Source organism: Engystomops pustulosus, chromosome 3, assembly GCF_040894005.1.
Source record: "Engystomops pustulosus chromosome 3, aEngPut4.maternal, whole genome shotgun sequence".
NCBI lineage: Eukaryota > Metazoa > Chordata > Amphibia > Anura > Leptodactylidae > Engystomops > Engystomops pustulosus.
The window spans coordinates 62,817,120-62,840,891 of NC_092413.1; the positions used below are offsets into that span (position 1 = coordinate 62,817,120).

Here is a 23,772-nt window from a genome sequence, read left to right on the forward strand (position 1 = left end):
ATACAGCCGCCTCACCCCCAGTAACACAGCTACATACAGCCGCCTCACCCCCAGTAACACATCTACACACAGCCGCCTCATCCCCAGTAACACAGCTACATACAGCCGCCTCGCCCCCAGTAACACAGCTACATACAGCCGCCTCACCCCCAGTAACACAGCTACATACAGCCGCCTCGTCCCCAGTAACACCGCTACATACAGCCGCCTCGTCCCCAGTAACACCGCTACATACAACCGCCTCATCCCCAGTAACACAGCTACATACAGCCGCCTCATCCCCAGTAACACAGCTACACACAGCCGCCTTGGCCCCAGTAACACAGCTACATACAGCCGCCTCGCCCTCAGTAACACAGCTACATACAGCTGCCTCCCCCTCAGTAACACCGCTGACTATAGCCTGGCAGGCACACGTCGGGCATTGTGGAGAGAAGATCGCAGCTCACCCCTCCCGTCTCCATAGAGAATAGAGCTCTATCTCTTTTGCGGCCGCAGCACGAAACAGTGAGTACTTGTTGTGCTCACCATACCAAAGCACTATAGATGCCTATGAGGGAAGTGTATCAGGTAGCAAATTTGCGGCCAGATATACGTCCCCCATACATGTTCCCTTATACAGACATGTTTATACAATTACACACTGATATATACACACCTTTATATACTTATATACACACAAATAAAGTTCTACACTCGTATACTTGCACCCATATATACACACACAAGTATACACTTATACACACATTTATGCACTCATATACCGTATTTTCCGGACTATAAGGCGCACTTTGGATTTCCTTGGAAATCCAAAGTGCGCCTTATAGTCCGGTGCGCCCTAAATGAGGGCAGCGGACCCTACTTACATAGGTCCCCGCTACCGGAGACAGCAGATCTCCAGCGGGAACTGCAGACCACGCGGCACGAACAACTTCTGCCGCGTGGTCTGCAGTTCCCGCTGGAGATCTGCTGTCTCCGGTAGCGGGGACCTATGTAAGTATTCCATTCTCCACCTCCCCTTCCCCGCGTTCCGTGTCTCTTCTCGGCGTCGCGTCCCGTCTCCGCTCCGCCCCCGGACCTCCGCCACGCCCCCGACCCTGCGCCTTATAGTCCGATGCGCCTTATATATGGAATTTTTACATATATAAGGCGCATCGGACTGTTGCGCCTTATATTCCGGTGCGCCTAATGGCCCGGAAAATACGGTACATTTATACACAGAGTATATATAAACTCATAAAGTATATACACACATATAGCATATACACACACATAAAGTATATAGAGCATATACATACCATATTCCCAGTAATATATATATATATATATTTAAATATACACACATATATGCTTATATAAATATATGCATGTATAAATACAGTATATACACCTATACACGGTAGATGCATATATACCCATATACACAGTATATATATTTATACACGGTAGATGCATATATACCCATATACACAGTATATATATTTATACACGGTAGATGCATATATACCCATATACACAGTATATATATTTATACACGGTAAATGCATATATACCCATATACACAGTATATATATTTATACACGGTAAATGCATATATACCCATATACACAGTATATACACATAAATAAACAGTATATACACATATACACATACACAGTAGATACATATATACACATACACAGTATATACACACATACACAGTAGATGCATATATACACAGTAGATACATATATACACAGTATATACATATATACACATATGCCCTGTATATACACATATGGCCTGTATATACATATATACACTGTATATATATATATATATATATATATATATATATATATATACACATATATACACACAGATAAATTGATATGTATATACTTACCTTTTAGGGTGCTTGTTCGTGCGGGTGGGTCTTTCGGTTGCTTGTTCGGCCGGGGAGGGGGTCGGTGGGTGCTTGTTCGAGCGGAGGGGGGGTTGCTTGTCCGGCCGGGTAGGGGGGCGGCGGGTGCTTGTTATAGCGGGGGGCGGAGGGGGGGGTGCGCGCGGGTGCTTGTTCTAGCGGGGGGGCGGAGGGGGGGGGAGCGCGGCGGGTGCTTGTTCTAGCGGGGGGGCGGAGGGGGGGTGCGCGGCGGGTGCTAGTTCTAGCGGGGGGCGGGGTGCACGGCGGTTGCTTGTTCTAGCGGGGGGCGGAGGGGGGGGTGCGCGGCGGGTGCTTGTTCTAGGGGGTGGAGAGGGGGCGGGGGTGCGCAGCGGGTGCTTGTTCTAGCGGGGGTGCGCGGCGGGTGCTTGTTCTAGCGGGGGGGTGGAGGGGGCGGGTTGGTAGCTCGGCCATGCATGCCGGGGGATGGGCGGGCCGAGAGGCGGTCATCTGTTCTGGGGGGGCGGGCGGAGAGGCGAGCGCAGAGTCACCTGTGGCAGGGTTTAGGCGGTGTCACCTGTGCTGGGGCGGGCCCGGAGGCGGTGTCAACTGTGCCGGGGGGAGATGGCGGCCGTTGAGGAGGAGTTAGTAACACTCATGCCAAGGGGGGCGGGCGGCTCCTCCAGCGGGCATCTCAGGCGGGCGGCGCGGGCGCACAGGAGGTGCGATCTGGTGGGGGCCCCAAGGGGGGCAAGATGGTGGGGGCCCCGGGGCTCGAGCCCCGGGAGCCCCGCCTATAATCCGGCCCTGCCTGGACATTTCATATACAAAAACCTTTTGTTTCTTTGGGCAATCACTCCAGCAAAGGTGGCCGTATCCAAAGACAAAGTCTTGTTTCTAAGGGACCATAACACAACATTTACGAGACATTGGGGCTTATTTAAGGGTCCCGCGGCCGTATTTCAGTGGATTGTCCAACGTTTTTGGGGCTCGCGCACTGGGACAGGTATGTATAAGGGGATTGTGCCGCACACTATCATGCGACACTATCAGCTTTCATGCGACAGAAATCGCTGGGGGGGGGGGGGCAGGCCATCGGACGATCCAACGGATTCAGACTGAGCGCGGGATTTAACTTTAAAATTGTGCCGCAAGACATGCACTTACATACAACGGGAAGGTGAACTATGGGGAACCTGAGCGGGGGAGCGACAGATGCAGGAAATCAGGCGCACGATCTTTGTGAATCGCACAGGAGTGCATAATCATCAGAAAACACACAGCGGGGATTGCGACAGGACCGGGTAAGTAAATGTGCCCCATTATCTTCACACAGGTAAACATTTTTTAATAACATCTAATTGTAGAAAAGTTTATGTATGGCAGATTAATGACACTGAATGTGAATGCTGAGATGAGAATACCCCTTTTTGGCTAAGCCCCATTTTTTGTATTCTGACTTGCGTCGCTTTATATGGTTATAACTTTTGAACACGGTTACTTATCAAAACGATTATGAGATTGTTTTTTCCTCAAATGTTGTACTTCATTTTAGTGGTAAATGTTGGCTGATAAGTTTTGCGTTTGTTTAACCCCTTATCACCGACACTAGTTTTCAACTCAATGACCAGACTCGATTTTTCAAATCTGACATGTCTCACGATAATTGGTTACAACTTCGGAACGCTTTAATATATCCCGGTGATTTTGCGAATGTTTTCTCGGGACACATTGGGGCAGATTTACTTACCCGGTCCGTTCGCGATCCAGCGGCGCGTTCTCTGCGGTGGATTCGGGTCCGGCCGGGATTCATCAAGGCAGTTCCTCCGCCGTCCACCAGGTGGCGCTGCTGCGCTGAAAAGCATCTGAACGCCCTGGAATTCACCGAGCTGGACCAAGTGAAGGTAAGTGCGTCCCAAGCGACACTTTTATTGTTTTAAATGCGGCGGTTTTTCCGAATCCGGCGGGTTTTCACTCGGCCACGCCCCCCGATTTCCGTCACGTGCATGCCAGCGCCGATGCGCCACAATCCGATCGCGTGCGCCAAAATCCTGGGGCAATTCAAGGAAAAAATCGACGCAAATCGGAAATATTCGGGTAACACGTTGAGAAAACGCGAATCGGGCCCTTAGTAAATTACCCCCACAGTACTTCATGTTAGTTATAAAATTTAAGTGATAAGTTTTGCGTTTCGTTCTGAAAAAAAGTGAAAATTTGGCAAAAGTTTATAAAAATTCTCCATTTTCCAAGCTTGAAATGTTCTGGTTTTCAGACAAGATGTAAAACTACCCAAAAAGTTTGATAATTAACATTTACAGAATATCTGCTTTATGCTGGGATGATATTTTATGCTTCCGGTCATTTTTCTAGGATGTTATGAGGCGCAGAACTTTAGGTGCGATTTTTTTAAATTTCATGAAAATTGCCAAAACTCACATTTTGAGGGACAACTCAGCTTTCAAGTGACTTTGAGAGGTAATAGTAAAACCCCATAAATTACCCCACTATAGAAAGTTCACCCCTCAACATATGTAAAACAACTTCTATTAAGTCTATTAACCCTTTAATTGTTTCACATGGGTTAAAAAATATGGACCTGCGATTTAGAAACTATAGAATTTTTTGGGAAAATACATTAATTTAGGCCAAAACTGACATTTTCAGAATAAATTAAATGATGAAACGCTTGATGCCCAATTCCTCCCGAGTTTACTGATACCCCATATGTGGTGGTAAACTGCTGTACGGGCGCACGGCCGAGTATAGAATGAATGGAGGCGCCATTCACAGCAGATTTGTATTGTCACATTGTCCGACCTATAAATTTTAATTTTTTTTGGTAATGCAAACATATGAGGGCTTATTTTTTATGGGATGAGATACAATGTATAGATAATTTATTTTGGAAGTCTAAAGCTTATTCATGAGATTTTATTAACTATTTCTAAGGGGACACAAACAAAATCATCAATTTTTATTTTGGATTGTTAGCATTTTTTTCCCCTGCTCACCGTAACGTAAAAATAATATTTTATCTTTATTCTCTGGTTCACTACGATTGCAGTGTTACCTCATTTATATAGTTTTTCTTATTTTTGCTCAATTTTCCTGAGCAAAACCAATATTGTAGAAGATCGCATTGTTTTTACTATTGACAACTTTTCAGGGCCATAACTTCTGTATTTTTCTGTTGTCAGATCTGGTTGAGGGCTTATTTTTTGCGAAAACAGTTGTTCTTTTCAGTCGTATCATATTAGGGAACGTAACTTTTTTTGATCACTTTTTAGAACATTTTTTGTGATGGTGTTTGATGAAAAATTGTATATTATGGGAAGTTTTCTTTTTACGTAGTTCACCGAGCGGGTTCAATATTGATTTAGATTTATTGTACAGATTAATACGGACGCGGTGATACCAAATATGTACGTGTTTTTGTGTTTTATTTACTTTATTTGCATTTTATGTGTTACTGAGGAGATTATGGGACTTTTATTTTATTTAATTATATTATAAAAAGATTTCATTTTTTTTTTTAAAACTTTTTTACATTTTCTACTTATTGGTTGAATAAGCGATCACCCGATCGCTTATTCAAGCCTTTACACTGCAATACACTTGTACTGCAGTGTATAGGGTAAGTAACTGAGCATGCCGCGCAGAACCCAGCGGGGAGAGAAGCCTGCATCCTCGGGTCACTCGTCGGGCCCCGGGGCAGCGGCAGGAGGGATCGGATCCCCCGGTAAGCACACCGGGGGGGTCCGATCCACGGGGGACACACTTGCACGCCGCGGTCATGCTTGAGTTTTTCCGATCCCGGGTGTTAGTGCCGGGTCTGGGCTGTGATATCACAGCCCGACACCGGCACCAGCGAGACCCGGTGTCCCGAAATCTTCTTCTGACGCGCCGCCGTAGAAAGGCGTACGCGTCAGAAGAAGTACCCTTAATGACCGCCGTAAAAAGCCGATATGGCGGTCATTGAGGGGTTAAAAAAAATAAAAAATAAAAAATGATGAATCATTGCGTTTTCAGGGCAGATATATTTACCACCTAAATAAGTAGCTGAGTAACATTTGCCATAGGTCTACTTTACATTTTCATAATTTTTTAAATGTCTGGATAATTTATTTTGATGTCACGCTGCTTACAAATTGAATTTTCCGTATTTTCAGAATTGACTATTTTGGGGATAAATACTGTTTTGAATGAAATTTTACATATTTAACATCAAAACCCCTCTATATAATCAATTCATTTTAAAATCTGCACCCCTCAAACTATCAGAAGCATCTTTTAGGAAGATTGTAAACCCCTTGAGATCTTCATAGTAATTACAACAAAATGGAGGTGACATTTAGAATGTCAGATTTTGTCGGTTATACCTTCATTTAGCCCTAAAATGTACACATTTCCAAAAGATAAAAAGAGAAAATCCACCTTACACCTTTACAGTTGCAGTTTTGGGGTTGGTATTGGGGTTGGTATTGGGGTAGGGGTTGGTATCCCCTATTGTTGACAATTTAGGAACTTTTTTTTTGAGGGCAGGAGTATAAAAGCATCAATGCTGTACTGGACTTTTTGGCTTTTTTTTGGTGTTCACCATATAGCCTAAAAATCATGTTATGTAATCATATTCTATGGGTCAATACGATTACGGGGATACCATACTATCATTTATGCATTGCCTTCTTCCAAGTGGCATAACATTATTACTTTTTTAGCTATGGAGCTGGCTGATGGCTTGTTTTTTGCGGGACATGTTGTACTTTGCAACAGTATTCTGGAGTACATATGTTTTTTGATCATTTTTTTGCATTTTTTGTGGGATTCAATAGGTAAAAATGATAATTTTTGGTGGGTTTTTAACAGTTTTTTTAACAGCGTTCATTGTGCGGGTTCAATAATTATGTACTTTTATTCTACGGGTAGTTACGGATACAGTGATACTATATATGTGGGGTTTGTGTTATGATTTAGACTTTTTTGTGTTATATGTCTCTTTATATGTTATATGGCTTTTTTATTGATTTATTGCTTTATTTTTTATTGAATAAAATTGTTTTCAACTTTTTTACTATTTCTACCATGGGACTGCATGATGTATTGAAAAGTACTACTGATGTATTGCAAGGTATTAGCAGAGTCAGCCTATGCAGTGTCAGCCTATGATGCCATCTTGCATCCTTGTCGGACCTTGGGGCTGCCAGGGAAATGATCGGTGCCCCCTGAAGACTGCGCCGGAAGGGGGGGGGGCATCGTGGTGGAAACACCCCCAAGGGCAAGGTAAATGCCAAGGTCGTGCTGACTGCGACATTTAACAGTTAAACACCCACGATCAAAGCCTACTATGAACGCAGTGTTACACTGGGGTGTCGGCTGTTAGTTACAGCTGGCACCCAGTGTATCCTGATGCCGGGTAAGCTCAGATCTTGAGCTGAAACGGCATCAGCTCTGCGCTAAGCATTAACTCGCTTAAGAGGTTAATAGTGTCCCAAATGACCCCCCCTAAGCAAAAAAAAAATTAATAAAAAAAAATTATAAAAAATTGAATGACAGGTCATCCTGCAGAATATTGTCACTTTTGACAATTTAATGTAAATAAACCATTATTTTAATAAAATATAGGTAAAAGCTACCTCTTGGTTGTAAAGGCATTCTTCAGTCTGTTCTTGCTGAATTGCTGTCTGCACAAAAATACGTTCCTCCACGTCATCTAACCAGGTTGAAGTGGCTGAAACAGCTTCATAAAGTTTCTTCTCTAGTGGGAGAATCTTTTTTTCTCCAACTTCATTCTATGGAAAAAATATACAATTTATATGTGGAATTAACAGTACCTGAAAACATTCTAAAACCATTGATCAAATTCTGACGTAAACAGATTGATAAATATGCCCCAATACCTTTATGTGAAAACATATATTTTTTTTGGTCATAACTCTCATATGTTTTAATTGCAAAAGGGTTTCTAAAAGTAACCATGATAGTCATAAATAAGACTGCTTCATAAGACTATTTACCTGAGAAGATACATCTTCCAGTGCTTGGTTTAACCCATCCAAAATGTTGACAACTGCTGACTTATCTTGAACTTGTTTGTCTCCTTTGTAAAAAGGCACGCCAGAAATAACCGTGTTTGTCTTGTTAAACATCTGTTTAGATATGTACAAGTATGTATCAGATTAGAAACATAATGAACCATTCAAAATGATCAATACTGTATTTTAAGAATATGGATAATCTTTACACAATGACAGGTTCCAATAACCACTGACATGTTGATTTAAAAAAAATGCCTTTGTTGTGCATCTGAAGAGTTCCAGTGCTTTTTAATTGTTTTTATTTTACATTACCTGGCTCCCTGCCAGTAGGGTGAGGTGAGTCCAAGACCTGAGTGAAGTTGGCCCCCCCACCTTGTTCAAATCAAACAAAATTGGAATCAAACGTTTGTGCTACGTTTGTGCTGGTTTGTGCAGCAGAAATTTTTGTTTGTGCCGCCATCGTTTTCGAGATTTTAATGAAAGTTTCCAGAGGTCATCAGAGGTCAACCAGCCCCCCCACATTGCCCAAATCAAACAAAACTGGTGCCGAACAATTCTGCTATGTTTGTGCTGGTTTGTGCTGCGCACATTTTTGTTTGTGCTGCTTTTGTTTTGAATATATGAACAAAAAATTAAAGTTCAAAAGTTCAAGCAGCCCCCCCACATTAACCGAATCAAACAAAACTGGTGTCAAACGTTAGTGCTACGTTTGTGGTGGTTTGTGCAGCAAAAATTTTTGTTTGTGCCGCTATAATTTTTAAGGTATGTTCAGGTGTTTGAGGTGTTTAGGATGAACTGGTAAAAAACAAACCTAGTGACACTTCCCTGGTTTGATCACCAGGGGGAGCTAGCAAACACATTGTTCTTTGGAAGAAATGAACTCTGATGACCTCCGCAAAAAAGTATGAATATATTAAAAATGATAGCGGCACAAACGAAAATTTTTGCTGCACAAACGTAGCACTAACGTTTTGTTTGATTCGGTTAATGTGGGGGGGCTGGCTGAACTTTTAAAGTTTAATTTTTTGTTCATATATTCAAAACAATAGCAGCACAAACAAAGATTTGAGCAGCACAAACCAGCACATACTTAGCAGAATTGTTCGGTACCAGTTTTGTTTGATTTGGGCAATGTGGGGGGGCTGGTTGACCTCTGATGACCTCTGGAAACTTTCATTAAAATCTTAAAAACGATAGCGGCACAAACGAAAATTTCTGCTGCACAAACCAGCACAAACGTAGCACAAACGTTTGACACCAATTTTGTTTGATTTGAACAAGGTGGGGGGGGGGCCAACTTCACTCAGGTGAGTCCAAGGGGAAAGGAAATTCAAACGAGAATTGCCTGCAGCAGTAAGCTGACATAAGTGGGTGGATGGAGAAGTGGAGAGGCTGAGGAATGAGAAGAGTGAGGAGTGAGGAGGAGGGACATTAAGGAGAAGATGACTCGTGCCGTTTGAACTGCCCTTCCCCCAGAATTCACCACACACTGGTGGAAGGGAGCCAGGTAATGTTAAGGAAACAATTCTAAAGCACTGGAACTATTCAGATGAACAACAAAGGCTTAGGATTGTGTCTAAGGGCAACTGAAAGTATGTACACCAGGACTGATAAAGGCAGGTTGGACTTATACCTGTGAAATGCTGTATTTTTGTTAATAACAGTGAATTAGAGAATTTTGCTATCCTGATTACATTTAAGAAACTTCTCTTCGTGAGAATACCCCTTTAAGCTTTTAGGCCAGATTCAGCATAGCAAGGGCGATGTTAAGGATCTCAAATTTGTAGATACTTCTTCTTCTAGTATGTTAAAGTATGTTATCTGCTGTACGTCCGAGCTTTGTTAATCTCTGGTTGGAGATTAATATATTAATTTTTCCAATTATTGAGATTTCACATTGTTATTATTATTATTCGGATAATAATTGCCTCACTTCTTATTTTTTTGTACCCTTTGTATTGAAAAATAACTTAAAAGAATGTTTGTGAAGTGGACTGAACCCTCTCCATATGTTTTGGCACTGAGCACAGCAGTTAACCTGTTAGGTGCCAAGGTCTATCTCAACCACAGCACTTAACAGTGCAGCATATGGGCACCACCATCTTGAATGTCCAAACAGTGCCCCACGTAAAGTTATAGGAGGATGGCGATAGGTTGCAATGACAGATGGAGCCTTCTAAAGGCTCCCATAGGTGCCATTCAGCATTCTGTAATGCAGTCTGTCAGAGTCTGAAATAATAGTTAAAACATTTAAAAGAGCTTTAAAAAATATAAAACTTAAAAAAATTTAACTAGAAGACAAAAAGAAACAAGTAAGATCTTAAACATGTTAGGAATCACTGCTTCCTAAACGTCCAATAACCCCATAACAGAATATAGCGCCTAAGTATTCAAATCAACACTTTTCACCATTTTGCCTCATATAAAAAATTTTCACGCAAACAAATGTCACCTTACACAGCTCTGTACACGGGTGTTTTTTTTTAATTTTTTATGAAGACCCATCTATCTCTGCGATCATACTGATCCAAAAAATAAAAGGACAGGTGATATTTTGCATACGAACAAATGTAAACAATTCAGGAATTCAGAATTACCGGTTGCTCTTGCTCCTGCTGTAAAGCACTTTGAACTAATTTCTCCTTTGTGCAAAGTTCTTGATGCAAGTTTTCCCATTTCTTTTTCATTTGCTCTTGTGGCTTTACACCTTCTAAGCCTAATTCTCTTGATACCGATTCTGGCCCCTCGCTATATAAAAAAAGAAAAGATATGTATTAGGAAAAGTAATTTTTGTAGTAAGAGCAATAGAATAAAAGTTAAAGATAACCTACCACCACGAATATACCTATAAATGTAGATCGGGTGGTAGGTGGATCAATAGGACGTGAGGATAGCCCTTTTAAGGGCTAATCCTCACGTCCCCGCACTTTTTTGGAAACTTTTATTAGCCACATATGTAAATTTTGTTATGCGGCTACTGGGGCGTGGAGTAGCCGCATCTGAGGTTACACCATGCCCCAGTAGCCTCTTTACTCCTCCTACCCACAATCTTCGTCCTGCGCGTCCTCGTCTGACGATCCTGCCGTCTGCGCATGCGCAGAACAGCAGGCCTGCGTGGTCACTGCTCCGAAGCCGGAGCTGAACAGGCCTGCTGTTCTGCGCATGCGCAGACGGCAGGATCGTCGGACGAGGACGCACAGCTACGAGGAGCTGCGCGACGAAGATTGTGGGTAGGAGGAGTAAAGAGGCTACTGGGGCGTGGAGTAGCCATGAGGTGGAACCTCAGATGCGGCTGCTCCACGCCCCAGTAGCCGCATAAGAAAATTTACAGATGTAGCTAATAAAAGTTTCCAAAAAAGTGCGGGGACGTAAGGATCTACCTTTATAGGTAGATTCGTGGTGGTAGATTCCCTTTAAATTTATAAGAATACTGCATTCTGAATAAGGATTCAATAATACTTCTTTAAAGGGAACCTGTCAGGAGAAAGTGAAATAATAAACCATTTCCAGTATGTTGCCAAGCAGAAGAACACCTTTCTTTCATGAGCCAGTGTGGTGGCATCATCCAGAAAATCAACTTTGAAGTGAATTGGTTATATAAAGTCAAGGAGGCTGATATTTTACCACTGAAGTCAAGCTCTCTCTTCCTCAAAAAGCCCTCTTCACTGTAATTAATGGTCCTGGATCCAGAAACATCACTAAGCAGATCTCCTGAAGTCCTATTCATGATCTCAATCCTAAAGAAAAAGGCGTTCGGAGCTCCCCACCTTGCCTTCAGCGTTAAACTCTCTGCCTTCTTGACCAATTTACATCTCACTTCAAAGTTGATTTTTTGGATGTTGTCATCACACTGGATCGTGAACAAAACAAAAACTAGAAGGTGCTACACAGTTTGACAATATACTGGCAGTTGTTTATTAGAGAAGTTGAAGTTGACAGGTTCCCTTTAAGGATTAAATCATGTATTTTTGAATCTTTAGGAGGTAGAATTTCTATAGTGTACATAAAGAAGAAGATACTGCACCTTATATTTGACCGATCACTGGTAGTCTGCTTGTTAATAATTTCACCACCGCGACTTGCAACTGACTGCAATAATTTCTTCTGCTCTGCAAGTTCTTGTTCCAGTTCCTGACACATAATGCAAATATAGGACTATTTTGTAGTAATTATGCGACCAAACAGCTGTTTAAAAATCCATATTACTGGCTCTCTTCTAGTAACGGGATACATGGTTATATATAACCACCAACCTAACCGTGTTCAGTTGTATTCTGGCCTTCAGACCTTTAGTCAGTTAAACATAGGGATTTACACAGAAGAGAGGAGAACCCAAAGGAATATGGTATTTCTTACTATTTTCAAACCAGACACCCATGATAGTGAAAGCTTCTATCACATGTTTGACTGAAACTTTCTTTGGATGGTCAGCACACTCATCCATTAACTTAATAGGTGTATTTAAATCTCTTTTTTTCTTCATGGACCACAGGAGACCTGCTCTATTATGATCCACTTCATAACTGTTAAGTAAAGACAGTTGACTCCAAACAAATATAAAGAAGAGGAGTTCACTATTTTCACCAACATGAAAAACAGAACAACCACAGAAGACTCATTCACATTTTAAGCAGTATTTTGTACTTCCCAAAAAGACATTTGAATTTAATACCATATGCCTTGTTTTGTAACTATGAAGTGCCTCTGATTGCTGCATAAGTAAAGTATTTTAACACCGTCAGAGGGAGTTACCGGTAGGTGCATGGTCAATCTGGTCTGGGGCCTATATGTATTGTATGGGCGGCATGGTGGCTGAGTGAGTGCAGGGCTGGGGTCCTGGGTTCCTCTGGGTACTCCGGTTTCCTCCCACACTCCAAAAAAACCCCAAAAAAACATACTGTTAGGTTGTTTAGATTGTGAGCCCCGTGGGGACAGGGAGCAATATGACGTGCTTTGTGCGGCGGTGCGTGCTGTGTTCGCTATATAAAGTATTATTATTATTATGTATTTATGATAAATGTATCCTTCTTTGCCACTGTTAGGTTCTTTTCACACAATAGTATATATGGCAGCTTCATGCTAGCCACATGCACAGCAGCTAGCATACGGCCACCATAGAAGTGCAATGCGGACTGGGCGGTACGCTGAGCACATTGCGTGTCACTGTGCCGTAGCCGGATAAAAGACATGTTCTATCTTTTGCTGTACATATAGCGTCTCCCTATAGAGAAGGGAGGGGTGAGGAGCACTCACCTCCTCCCCTTCTCCAGCTGGACGTTTGCTACTCCCAGGAATCAGCGTGGATGAGCATACATGTGTGTGAAAGGGGCCTTAATTGTTGCATAATAAAATATAAAAATATTACACAAAGCAGTTATGACGGATGTGTCAGCCTTCCTGCATTGGCCAACAACACCAGGAGGATGACAGACTTCAACTCTGCTGTGTATGGATACCTCCAATACAAGTAAATGCAAGTAAGTGCACTCAGATACAGCCGTCATTGGAAGTGTCTGATGGTATTTGGACTTGTTATCCAATGGTTTAACAATACTCAGTGCGACCAGCATCCTATACAAGTATTTAATGTGACACCTCCATGAGAGTGAACCTACTACCTACCTGTGACTCCTCTAAGAGACTGAACTCTCATTAGGGGTAACCAATCATCTTTACCATGTTTTTATCATAAAATGATAATTTTTGTATAACATGAATCGATATATATAAACCTCCTGGCATGGTACAATCTTTGTTCTGATGCGCTACAGTCAATTACAGTACAATACCAACATAATAAAAGCAACCTTCTTATAGGAATATGCATTTATATATTATTTCCAGGTTTTAGCTATCTGGTGCAAAAGGGCCAGGCACCTAAATTAATTTATAGTATATATCAATCAAAGGGATTTACCTTTTGTTTCTGAAGACTGTTCTGCTTTTGTAGTGACCGGGTAGTGCGTGCCTGAGCCAACCATTCCTGCACACTGGGGCTTTGAGAAGAAGACAATTCAGATTCATGCTCCTCATTTTCGCGGAATGTACCCTGATCAAAGATAAATACGATAAGAAGGACAACAGACCAAAAGGTTTAAAGAATGAAAAGGAGGAAAATAGTCTGTTTAGAAAGTATTTTTCAAACCATGCATGTAATATGTTATAATGTATTTGAATATGCATTCAATTTAACTTCATGCAATACAGTCTCAATATAAACTTGAATTTATTTACATATACATTGATAATGGTACATATTGATATAAGTCTTGATATTAATCAAATATTTTAAGTCAATGGAAATCCCTTTCCATAGACAATTATGTGTGAAATACTAGTTTTTATCCACTTATAGGGAGAGGGAGAGAGTCTTTTGTTAATGTGTATTGCTTGGTCACACACACAACTGGGCTCTAGAGATTTCTTACATGCGTACTCGAAGGCTACATTCAGACGGCTGTTAGGGGACCAATATACGGCTGATGTATATACGTCAAATATACGTCCCCCATAGGTCGTCAATGGGCACATAGAGCTGTATGGAACGGTACCGTACCATGCGGCGCCGTACCGTTCCAAACCTGGGAGAAAGATAGGATATGCCCCTCATCAGCCAGACATTCCTCTCCATAAAATGGCCACAGAGGGTCATGTGATCTCTATGAGCAATTGCCAGTTAGAGATCACGTAAACCTCCATCTGCGGTCAATTTGTTGTCTGGAATATCTGGCTGATGAGGTAGACAGGAGGGTTCACTTTACATATCAAGAAAGTGGAGCAGAACTATTAATAGATCTATATGCAATATCCCCCACTGGGGCCTAGCCTTTTCTTGTGAGCTTGTAGGCAGCCAGGTCCCAGAATAATGGAGTGGCTGGCTATTGCGGCCTAGGGCGCGCTGTTGTCATGGTTCTTGGTATGGGAACCGGAGGTCTGTCCTACATCCTGTCAGGTCTCCAGCAGGTTGTGTGTGCAAGAAATAAGGAGGGAGAGACTGGTGTACTGGTATCTCCCTGGGGTAACCCCTGAGGGTGTGGTCACATGTTGCAGTTAAAACTGCATCATAATCAGCTTTGAGGTGGTATTAGGTGCCCTTTTCTCAATTTAACAGGTGAAAGACATGAACTGAACAGGTGAATTACATTTGTGGAGCAGGATCCCCCTTCAAAATCAAATTCACTCATTCAGTTCATGTCTTTCACCTGTTCAATTAACAAAACTGCACCTAAAACCACCTCAAAGCTGATTGCAATGCAGTTTTAACTGCAACGTGTGACTGCACCCTCAGTGTCTGTAGGATGAGTCCCTGGGTAATGGATAGGGAAGTCTGTGGTGGTAAACAGCCTTATCCAGGGATCAGACAGGCAACGGACAAACATATCAGCAGTAGATTCCGCAAACTGGTGAGCTGGTGGGAGGTAGCTGGTCCGCAGGAAGGTTATTCTCAGCCTGGTACAAGATGCAGGCTGGGATGATGTAGGGGGAACTGTGTCCAATAGTGGAAGCTGCAGTTCTGGGCTTGAGTCTCCTTACTCGCCCTCAGGTATCAGGCAGCGGCCTGAGGTACCTCTTCTTCCTGAGACAGCAGCTATGGAGGGAGCTGCACACTGGACCCTGCTTCTCTTTCTACTAACTAAATTCCATCATATGCTTCCACCTAGCAGAGGTTTTTATACTCCCCTGGTCAGGTGGTAGCACTCCTCCAACCAGCTTCCAGTGTGCTTTACAGGTACCTAATTGGACAACACAAATAACATTAACTGTTGGATTTCCAGGCAGAACCCACAGCTGAAATTACACAATATCTATATTCCAGAACCTTCTAAGAGAGGTGATCAGTCTCCCTGACAGATCCTAACCTAGAGAGAGCGCTATTCACAACTTCCCACCTGCCTATGCATTGGCAGGGGTGTTCAATATATTGATAAATTATCTAATATCCTGCCCCCACACTTACACACATATTACAAAAACCATGAAGTAAAATCTGCAGCCTAGTTCACTAGTTCTGCTAAAACACAACATAAAATACTAATACAAACTAGCCTGTGAACATATAGTTCTGGCTGGACACACACAGTTAAATCCTGATGTAGTACAAACATGTAAATCTCTTTGCTCACTTAAGCTTACGTCAGATTATGTGACGTGAAGCAGAAGGGATCAGTCAATCACTTCTCCTGATTCTTACTGCAGACGTGAGTGACTGGGTATAACACACAAAATAGATTTTACAAACAGGTTTGTTTTTTATACTCATTTTTATAGCGTAACTGTTTTGTGGACCAAAACAACAAACACCATCATTATTTTTTTTTTTAAAGAAGGCATTTAAAGTTTTCACTTTCATTGTTAAAAATTTAAACCATGAATTAATGATGCTAACCTATTTTATCAGAACCTTCTATCAATCTACTATACAATGCTTGCTATAAGTGCACATGTCCACAATATACTAGCAGCACTATGCTCAGCTGACTACTTTTTGCCTACATACAGTACAAGCAAATAACTACATACCCAGCAACCAGTTATTATCAATTACTGCCTCCATCTAATATTAAAGGATAGCAGTAGAGTATGCTGGGCAGAGATTGGCAAATGTAGAAAATTGTTATTTATAATGAAATGTACTTTAATCTTAAAGCCACTCAACACACTATATACATAAAATACATGTTATTTAAGGAAAACCTGTCAGTAGGGTTGAGTCCCCAAAATTGCCAGAATGTGTTTGTGTAGCTGGAGTTAGGGTACTAAAGCTGTTAAATTTACAGCTTGCTGACCTCAACCTTAATACTATGTGAAGTATGAATGTGCTGGGGGTCCAAAGTGCACTCAAGTCATAGATCCCATTCACATTTCCCCTGTGGTTACTTAGGAGTACTGTAACTGAGGACTGTAAGGTAAACAGATTTGTTGGTGGTTTAGGGGCAACAAACTTACTGACATGTTCCATTCAACTCAAAACAGACACAAAGAAAGAAAACTGTTAGTGTAAATTTGACTCACATAAATATGTAAAATCAATAAGAGTTTTGCTTTGATTATTGGGTAATCACATAAAGTAAATTATAAGTAGAGATTGAAGCTGTAGATACAATTTAAATGTAATAAGGAAATGAAATGTTGCACAGCACTCCCCGAGATACCAAAAAGATCAAACTACAAACAATTCCCAAACATAAAAACAGACATATTACATGCTCTGCTTTCTTTTGTGCTTTCATCTCGACCCATGCTAGCTTAGCCTATGGAACAAACAAGACACATAAGTGCTGTTAAATCGATACAATGTAGAGCAGTACCTGCTATAAACATTACTTCAGATTAGTTTCTCCATACTCTATGGAAAGAAGTCCAGTACTATTGTAATAATTGATTAACATGGGCATTTTATTTTAATAATCCTCTATGTTATCAAACCACTGTATACAATGGAAGCATAAGCATAGCAATAACAATCTGTAAATCCATAAATCAAGGATTTCGCAGAAGATAAAATGTTAAAAATTCCAATTTTATAGCAGGCATGCTTCATAGATCCTTGCCTTTGGTAAATGGGTTAAAAAGTACATTTTTTACTGGCTCCCATTCAATAAGGTTCTTTGTGGTACTAATCCAAGCACTAGAAATCTTTGGAGATTAAAAAAATTAATCAATCATTCTTTAGTTTTCTTCATGTTTATTAGATCAGGAATTATAGGGCTATTTCCGAATATGTTGATGTTGGGTGGTTGATCACTATGTGTGATTTGTTGAAGAATTGTCTTAAACATACAACATTTAGGATTGAATGGAGAAATGGTAAAAAAGAACAGAACAAGATACACAATATTATCAAGAAACCTACCTGAATGCTGATGTGCTTGTCTTGAAGAACCCTTTGTAGTTCTAGAAGGCTTCCCTTTAAAGTCCTTAGTTTCACAGCTAAATGTTCAGCTTCTTCCTTGGTGTGGGCCTTTCCTTCCATTAACAAGTTCTCACTGTGCACAGACAGCTCAGATAGGGTCACCACCTTCTGTTCAATTTCCAATAACATATTCTGCAGCAGTGAAAACAAAGATGTAAATTCAAACATTTTAAAAGACAAGGATCCTTTGCAACATAGGCTTTGGCAGTCGGGCGCCAATCTGTGACCATAAAAAACAATAAATTAAGGTCATTTTTCTTTTGAGATCCTCCTAATGTTCATGATGCAAGATGACCAGGTTTTAAATTAGTAAAAAAAAATATGGTGCATTAAAAAACTCTTGAATGTTACATTCTACATCTACACAAAATACACAATGATCTCTAGTTCTCCCTTCTACAAATGAGCCATGTGTTACAATGATAAACTCTTGGGCTTCAGAGGTTGTGAATGACTGAGCATATCTACATAATCCGCTTTAAAGATTAACCTGGATAAACAGATCTGTAATTGGGTATCCTTTCATGAACCAATGCAATGATTTGTTTCTTTAAAGGAAATCTACAATCAAAATAAAGCTATTTGATATCCTAGGCCTCCTTCCTTTTAAATTCAACGTGTAAAATTATGCTAATGAGCCTGGAGGGCTCTTACCAGAGCGCCTCTGTGCTGCAGATTCACAGGCTGTTACACTGTGTCGGAGGAGCACTTCTCCCTCCAACTGTGTGCTAAAACTTCCTCTGCTGCAGTGAGATTACATTAGGCAGAGGGAAGGGAGAATTGCTCAGGGAACAGAGGGCAATGGTGAGTTAAACAGCCTATAAAGCTGCAGCATGGAGGGGCTCAGGCAGGGGTGTACCTAGCCTTTCTGCTGCCTGAGGCGAACTTCAGAAAGACGCCCCCCCCCCTTACCGCGACATATACAGTGGGATACATTGTGAATTCTCTCACCGTATCATTACAATAGAGAAAATGCAGTGTGAACACGGCCTTATCTGCAGTACAAATTACACTTGGTAGCGGTAGCATTTGATATTCCATGCTGTGTGCTGGAAAAGTGGAGATAAATTCCATTTGCAAAACAACTGACACAAAAAAAACGCAATTGCGACCTTTTCTTGTGGGCTGTTTTACAGCTGTCACTGTGCACCCCAAATTATATTTCCCCTTTAATCTTTGGGTCAATAAGATCAGGGAGATTCCAAATATTCTAACATATATGTAGGACCATTTCATACTTATGGAGCTTTAATACCATTTTAGAGATCCTACATCCAAATGATTGCTTTTTATTAACATTTTTATTCATGGCAAAATAGTTAGGACAATATATAGATGCAGTAGGGCTAAGTCGGTCAGGTGTAGTAGGGCTGAGTCGGTCAGGTGTAGTAGGGCTGAGTCGGTCAGGTGTAGTAGGGCTGAGTCGGTCAGGTGTAGTGGAGCTGAGTCGGTCAGGTGTAGTGGGCCTGAGTCGGTCAGGTGTAGTAGAGCTGAGTCGGTCAGGTGTAGTAGAGCTGAGTCGGTCAGGTGTAGTAGAGCTGAGTCGGTCAGGTGTAGTAGTAGAGCTGAGTCGGTCAGGTGTAGTAGTAGAGCTGAGTCGGTCAGGTGTAGTAGAGCTGAGTCGGTCAGGTGTAGTAGAAGTCTGAGTTGGTCAGGTGTAGTAGAGCTGAGTCGGTCAGGTGTAGTAGAAGTCTGAGTTGGTCAGGTGTAGTAGAGCTGAGTTGGTCGGGTGTAGTAGAGCTGAGTTGGTCGGGTGTAGTAGAGCTGAGTTGGTCGGGTGTAGTAGAGCTGAGTTGGTCGGGTGTAGTAGAGCTGAGTTGGTCGGGTGTAGTAGAGCTGAGTTGGTCGGGTGTAGTAGAGCTGAGTCGGTCAGGTGTAGTAGAGCTGAGTCGGTCAGGTGTAGTAGAGCTGAGTCGGTCAGGTGTAGTAGAGCTGAGTCGGTCAGGTGTAGTAGTAGAGCTGAGTCGGTCAGGTGTAGTAGTAGAGCTGAGTCGGTCAGGTGTAGTAGAGCTGAGTCGGTCAGGTGTAGTAGAAGTCTGAGTCGGTCAGGTGTAGTAGAGCTGAGTCGGTTAGGTGTAGTAGAAGTCTGAGTTGGTCAGGTGTAGTAGAGCTGAGTTGGTCGGGTGTAGTAGAGCTGAGTTGGTCGGGTGTAGTAGAGCTGAGTTGGTCGGGTGTAGTAGAGCTGAGTTGGTCGGGTGTAGTAGAGCTGAGTTGGTCGGGTGTAGTAGAGCTGAGTCGGTCAGGTGTAGTAGAGCTGAGTCGGTCAGGTGTAGTAGAGCTGAGTCGGTCGGGTGTAGTAGAGCTGAGTCGGTCAGGTGTAGTAGAGCTGAGTCGGTTAGGTGTAGTAGAGCTGAGTCGGTCAGGTGTAGTAGAAGTCTGAGTCGGTCAGGTGTAGTAGAAGTCTGAGTCGGTCAGGTGTAGTAGAAGTCTGAGTCGGTCAGGTGTAGTAGAAGTCTGAGTCGGTCAGGTGTAGTAGAAGTCTGAGTCGGTCAGGTGTAGTAGAAGTCTGAGTCGGTCAGGTGTAGTAGAAGTCTGAGTTGGTCAGGTGTAGTAGAAGTCTGAGTTGGTCAGGTGTAGTAGAAGTCTGAGTTGGTCAGGTGTAGTAGGGCTGAGACGGTCAGGTGTAGTAGAGCTGAGTTGGTCAGGTGTAGTAGAGCTGAGTTACACACATACAGTATATACACAAATAGACAGCATAAACATATATATTCACACTTCTACAGTATAGACACTCATGCAGCATGCATATACAGATATATATACACCCTTCTAAAAATATAAAAAAGTACATACATTTGCTGGCAGTGTGCTGGCAACGCTGGGCCACAGATGAGAAAGACTTGGCGGGCGGCTGCGGATGGGCGGGCCTAACGTCCGCGGCTGGAACGGGTGCGGCGCGCTGCGGATGAGAAGTGGCCGGCGGCTATAGGTGGAAAAGCGGAGTGGCCGGCGGCCTATGGGATTAGCGCGCCGACTTGCCGCGAATGAGAAGGACGGGCAGCAGCCCGCGATGGAGGGGGTGGCGGCTGCAGATGTATAGCAGACCAGGCCGCAGAGGGAACGAGCGCGCAAGGCAGGAACAGGTGGGCCGGAGCCGAAGATCACATGGGTGGGCGGCTGCACATGTAAAGGGCGGGCCCAGCCACAGATGACATGGGGAGGCCGGGCTGTCGCGGATGAAGAAGGCAGGTCTGGCGCGGCGCCCCCGGATTAGATGGGCGGGCGCCAATTCAGGCCCCCTGTTGTTACGCCTCTGGGAGCCGGCTAGGAGAGGTATGATGGGGGGGAGGCTCTCCTCCTGCAGTCACAGGCAGCCAGGACGTGTCTGCACATTGTACAGTGACACGTCCTAGCTGAAAATGCCGCCCTTCACAACCAGCAGGAGGCGTGCCGCCTGAGGCGAGAATCTCAACTCGCCTCATGGTAGGTACGCCCCTGGGCTCAGGTAACACCTCCCTGAGCCCTCAGGCTCTTTAGTATAATTTTAAAAGTAGATTTAAGTAGTTTTACTTATGCATCAGAAATGGAGAGCAGCAAAGGTTGTGCAGGGTGGGACTGAAGATACAGGGATATTCTCATTAGGAGGGGGGTGTTAAAGAAAGTGATATGTTTTGTTTTTTCTAGGATTGGAAGTCATTCCACAAGCATCTAAAACCAGATTAAAATAGTCTGGTTTCTGCCGTTTACACTTTGGATATTTTCTGTGGTATATGTATAATATTTGGATAAATCTCATCCAAAACCATAGTTGTCTTCTGTGCCCTAAAGGAAATTCATCGTTTATTGGCTCCAGCAACGCAATACTTTTTAGGTTTATGAGCCTTTTTAGATATTCTATTGATAAGTTGGGGGTAATTTCAGCTCAGTTAAGAATGGCTGCAGTGAGACTAGACCTTTGTCTGTCTGCCGTGGTGGCTAGAGAAAAACCTCATGCTTTGGCAGTGAGCTAGCAGCACAAATAGAAGCTTACTCTGAGCGCCAATACTTACTAACGGCCTCTGTCAAGGTGCCATGTACATGCTGACTCTCACTCATTTGCCCTGGACTTCGGCAGTGTGAGAGCTTGCTGTCCGCAAAAGGCATACATTTGTGTGCATGAGGCCTAAAGATTATCTATTTTTCCCAGGTGCTGATGAAATATAATATATGAGTGATCTGGAAAAATCAGATCAGACTAATATATGCTCTACTTTTCAAGGAAAGGAATGCATGGTTTGTTAAAAACATGTGCATTCTTCCATTTCCAGTTGTTTTTCATTGTTGTGTTCTTCACCCTTTGGCTCCCTGTACACTAAAATTACTTGTGGGTACATGTATTTCTATGGACCAATACGCATGGCACTCTGGTTTCCATGGCCTATGTGTAAACTGACTGTCCTAGCTGAAAAACTGAGGACAGGTTCTATTCCTGCTGTGATTGCAGCCTGATAGATAGAGCACATATTCAAGCAGGTAGGATAACAGAAACAGCCATATATGGCTACTCTGCACCTTTCCTGTCACTATTCACCTTTGTGAGTGTCACAGAAAACAAAGTAGAACAGGTGCATTTACTTGTTTTAACAACTCTGACCTGGAAAACCCTTTAAAATCCCTAGCTTATTACTGAAGCAAATTATTCTTTAAAATACTGCCTTCAGAACAGGGCTTAAAATTGAGCAAAAAAGATGTATGGACGATCCATCAAAATCTGACACTCAAACGCATTCTGTCAGTTAGTCTGCCTTCAGCTGAGGGGATAATAAGTAAGATGAGCACCAGCTGAGATATGTATTATGGTAAAGTTCTTCAGCAGCTGAGGTGTGTATGATGAGGTTCTGCAGCAACTGTCAACATAACTTGGCAAAGGGGTAATTTAACAGAATAAATTATGTCAAGTTCATTTTACCAATGCCCCTCAGCTCCCTTTACAACATTTCTCATTTCCCCTTATAGGAATATTCCCTTATATCAATATATGTCTTCATATGCATGATATCCAAAATTGTTATGGGAAATTATCTTCACACAGGAAATGTAGTGCCATGTTGCCCGTTACAAACAAGATAGCTGTCCTTGGTTACGACCACCCACTTTGGTAACCAGGAATGTACTACTGATGTCTCATTGACCACCTTTATTCACTGTTCATCACCACAAGACAGCTGTGGAAAATGCAGTAACTCTCGGCCATTTCATAAGCACAAAACAATTAAAACAGTTGTGGTTGTATCCAAGGACAGCTATCATGTTTCTAAGGGACAACATGATTACATTTATGGAAAAAGATCTTCACAAATGTATATAATTTTTAATAACATCCGACTTTTTTTTAAGTTTAACTCCTTAACGCATTATGACATACATAGGTATGGTATACATAGGTACATTAACTCTACCTGGCAATCAATGAGCTGAGTTTCCATGTCCATGGGTTCTTCAAATGCACGTAACACATTTTTTAAGGTTGCTCTAGCATCAAGCAACCAATGATCAAGTTCATCAGCTTCCGTACGGTATCTCTGAAGAGCCTGCTCATGACGCTGTTCTTCAAGCTGTTCATTCAGTTTTTCCTATTAATGCAATAATTTATTATTATAATACGAGGTAATTTCTCAAAAGAAATCTCTTTCCTCCGACAGTCTCTGATCTTAATAGTGCAATGGGTTGCACGTTTTAGTGCAATGGGTTGCACTAAAAAGTAAAAAGACACATTCAGATCACGCTTTAATATTACGTGGCGGTTTATAAATGAAGACCAGACACGTCCTTAGAATGAACGTACTAAGATGCACAGGCTGGGTCACAAGGATTAGGTAATGCTAGTCTGTGGCCACGTTGTGTGGGTGACTATAGCAGCCTACGTTCTCTCAGAAAGCTGAGCGTGCTGTGCCCCGATTCTGATCAAACTAGAGCACAGTCACACAGCGATCTCTCTGTGTAGAACAGACAGAGCGAGCAGAGTGAGAATGGCTCTGCAGAGA

At 42.4% G+C, this 23,772-nt stretch overlaps 1 protein-coding gene across 16 annotated transcripts in view; it reads right to left on the reverse strand.

The window, feature by feature from the left end:
• Window positions 1–23,772, reverse strand: part of SYNE1 (spectrin repeat containing nuclear envelope protein 1) — a 476,843-nt gene that overhangs the window by 104,580 nt on the left and 348,491 nt on the right. For 14 of the 16 annotated variants that reach the window (XM_072140948.1, XM_072140950.1, XM_072140952.1 and 11 more), the window contains 8 exons: window positions 23,188–23,361; window positions 17,750–17,941; window positions 17,100–17,147; window positions 13,814–13,945; window positions 11,921–12,027; window positions 10,494–10,644; window positions 7,876–8,007; window positions 7,495–7,650 (listed from right to left, as the gene is read on the reverse strand). In XM_072140948.1, coding sequence (XP_071997049.1) covers window positions 7,495–7,650; window positions 7,876–8,007; window positions 10,494–10,644; window positions 11,921–12,027; window positions 13,814–13,945; window positions 17,100–17,147; window positions 17,750–17,941; window positions 23,188–23,361 — 1,092 coding nt within the window. The remainder of the gene's footprint in view (window positions 1–7,494; window positions 7,651–7,875; window positions 8,008–10,493; window positions 10,645–11,920; window positions 12,028–13,813; window positions 13,946–17,099; window positions 17,148–17,749; window positions 17,942–23,187; window positions 23,362–23,772) is intronic. The other 2 variants (XM_072140965.1, XM_072140954.1) reach the window with 1 other exon arrangement.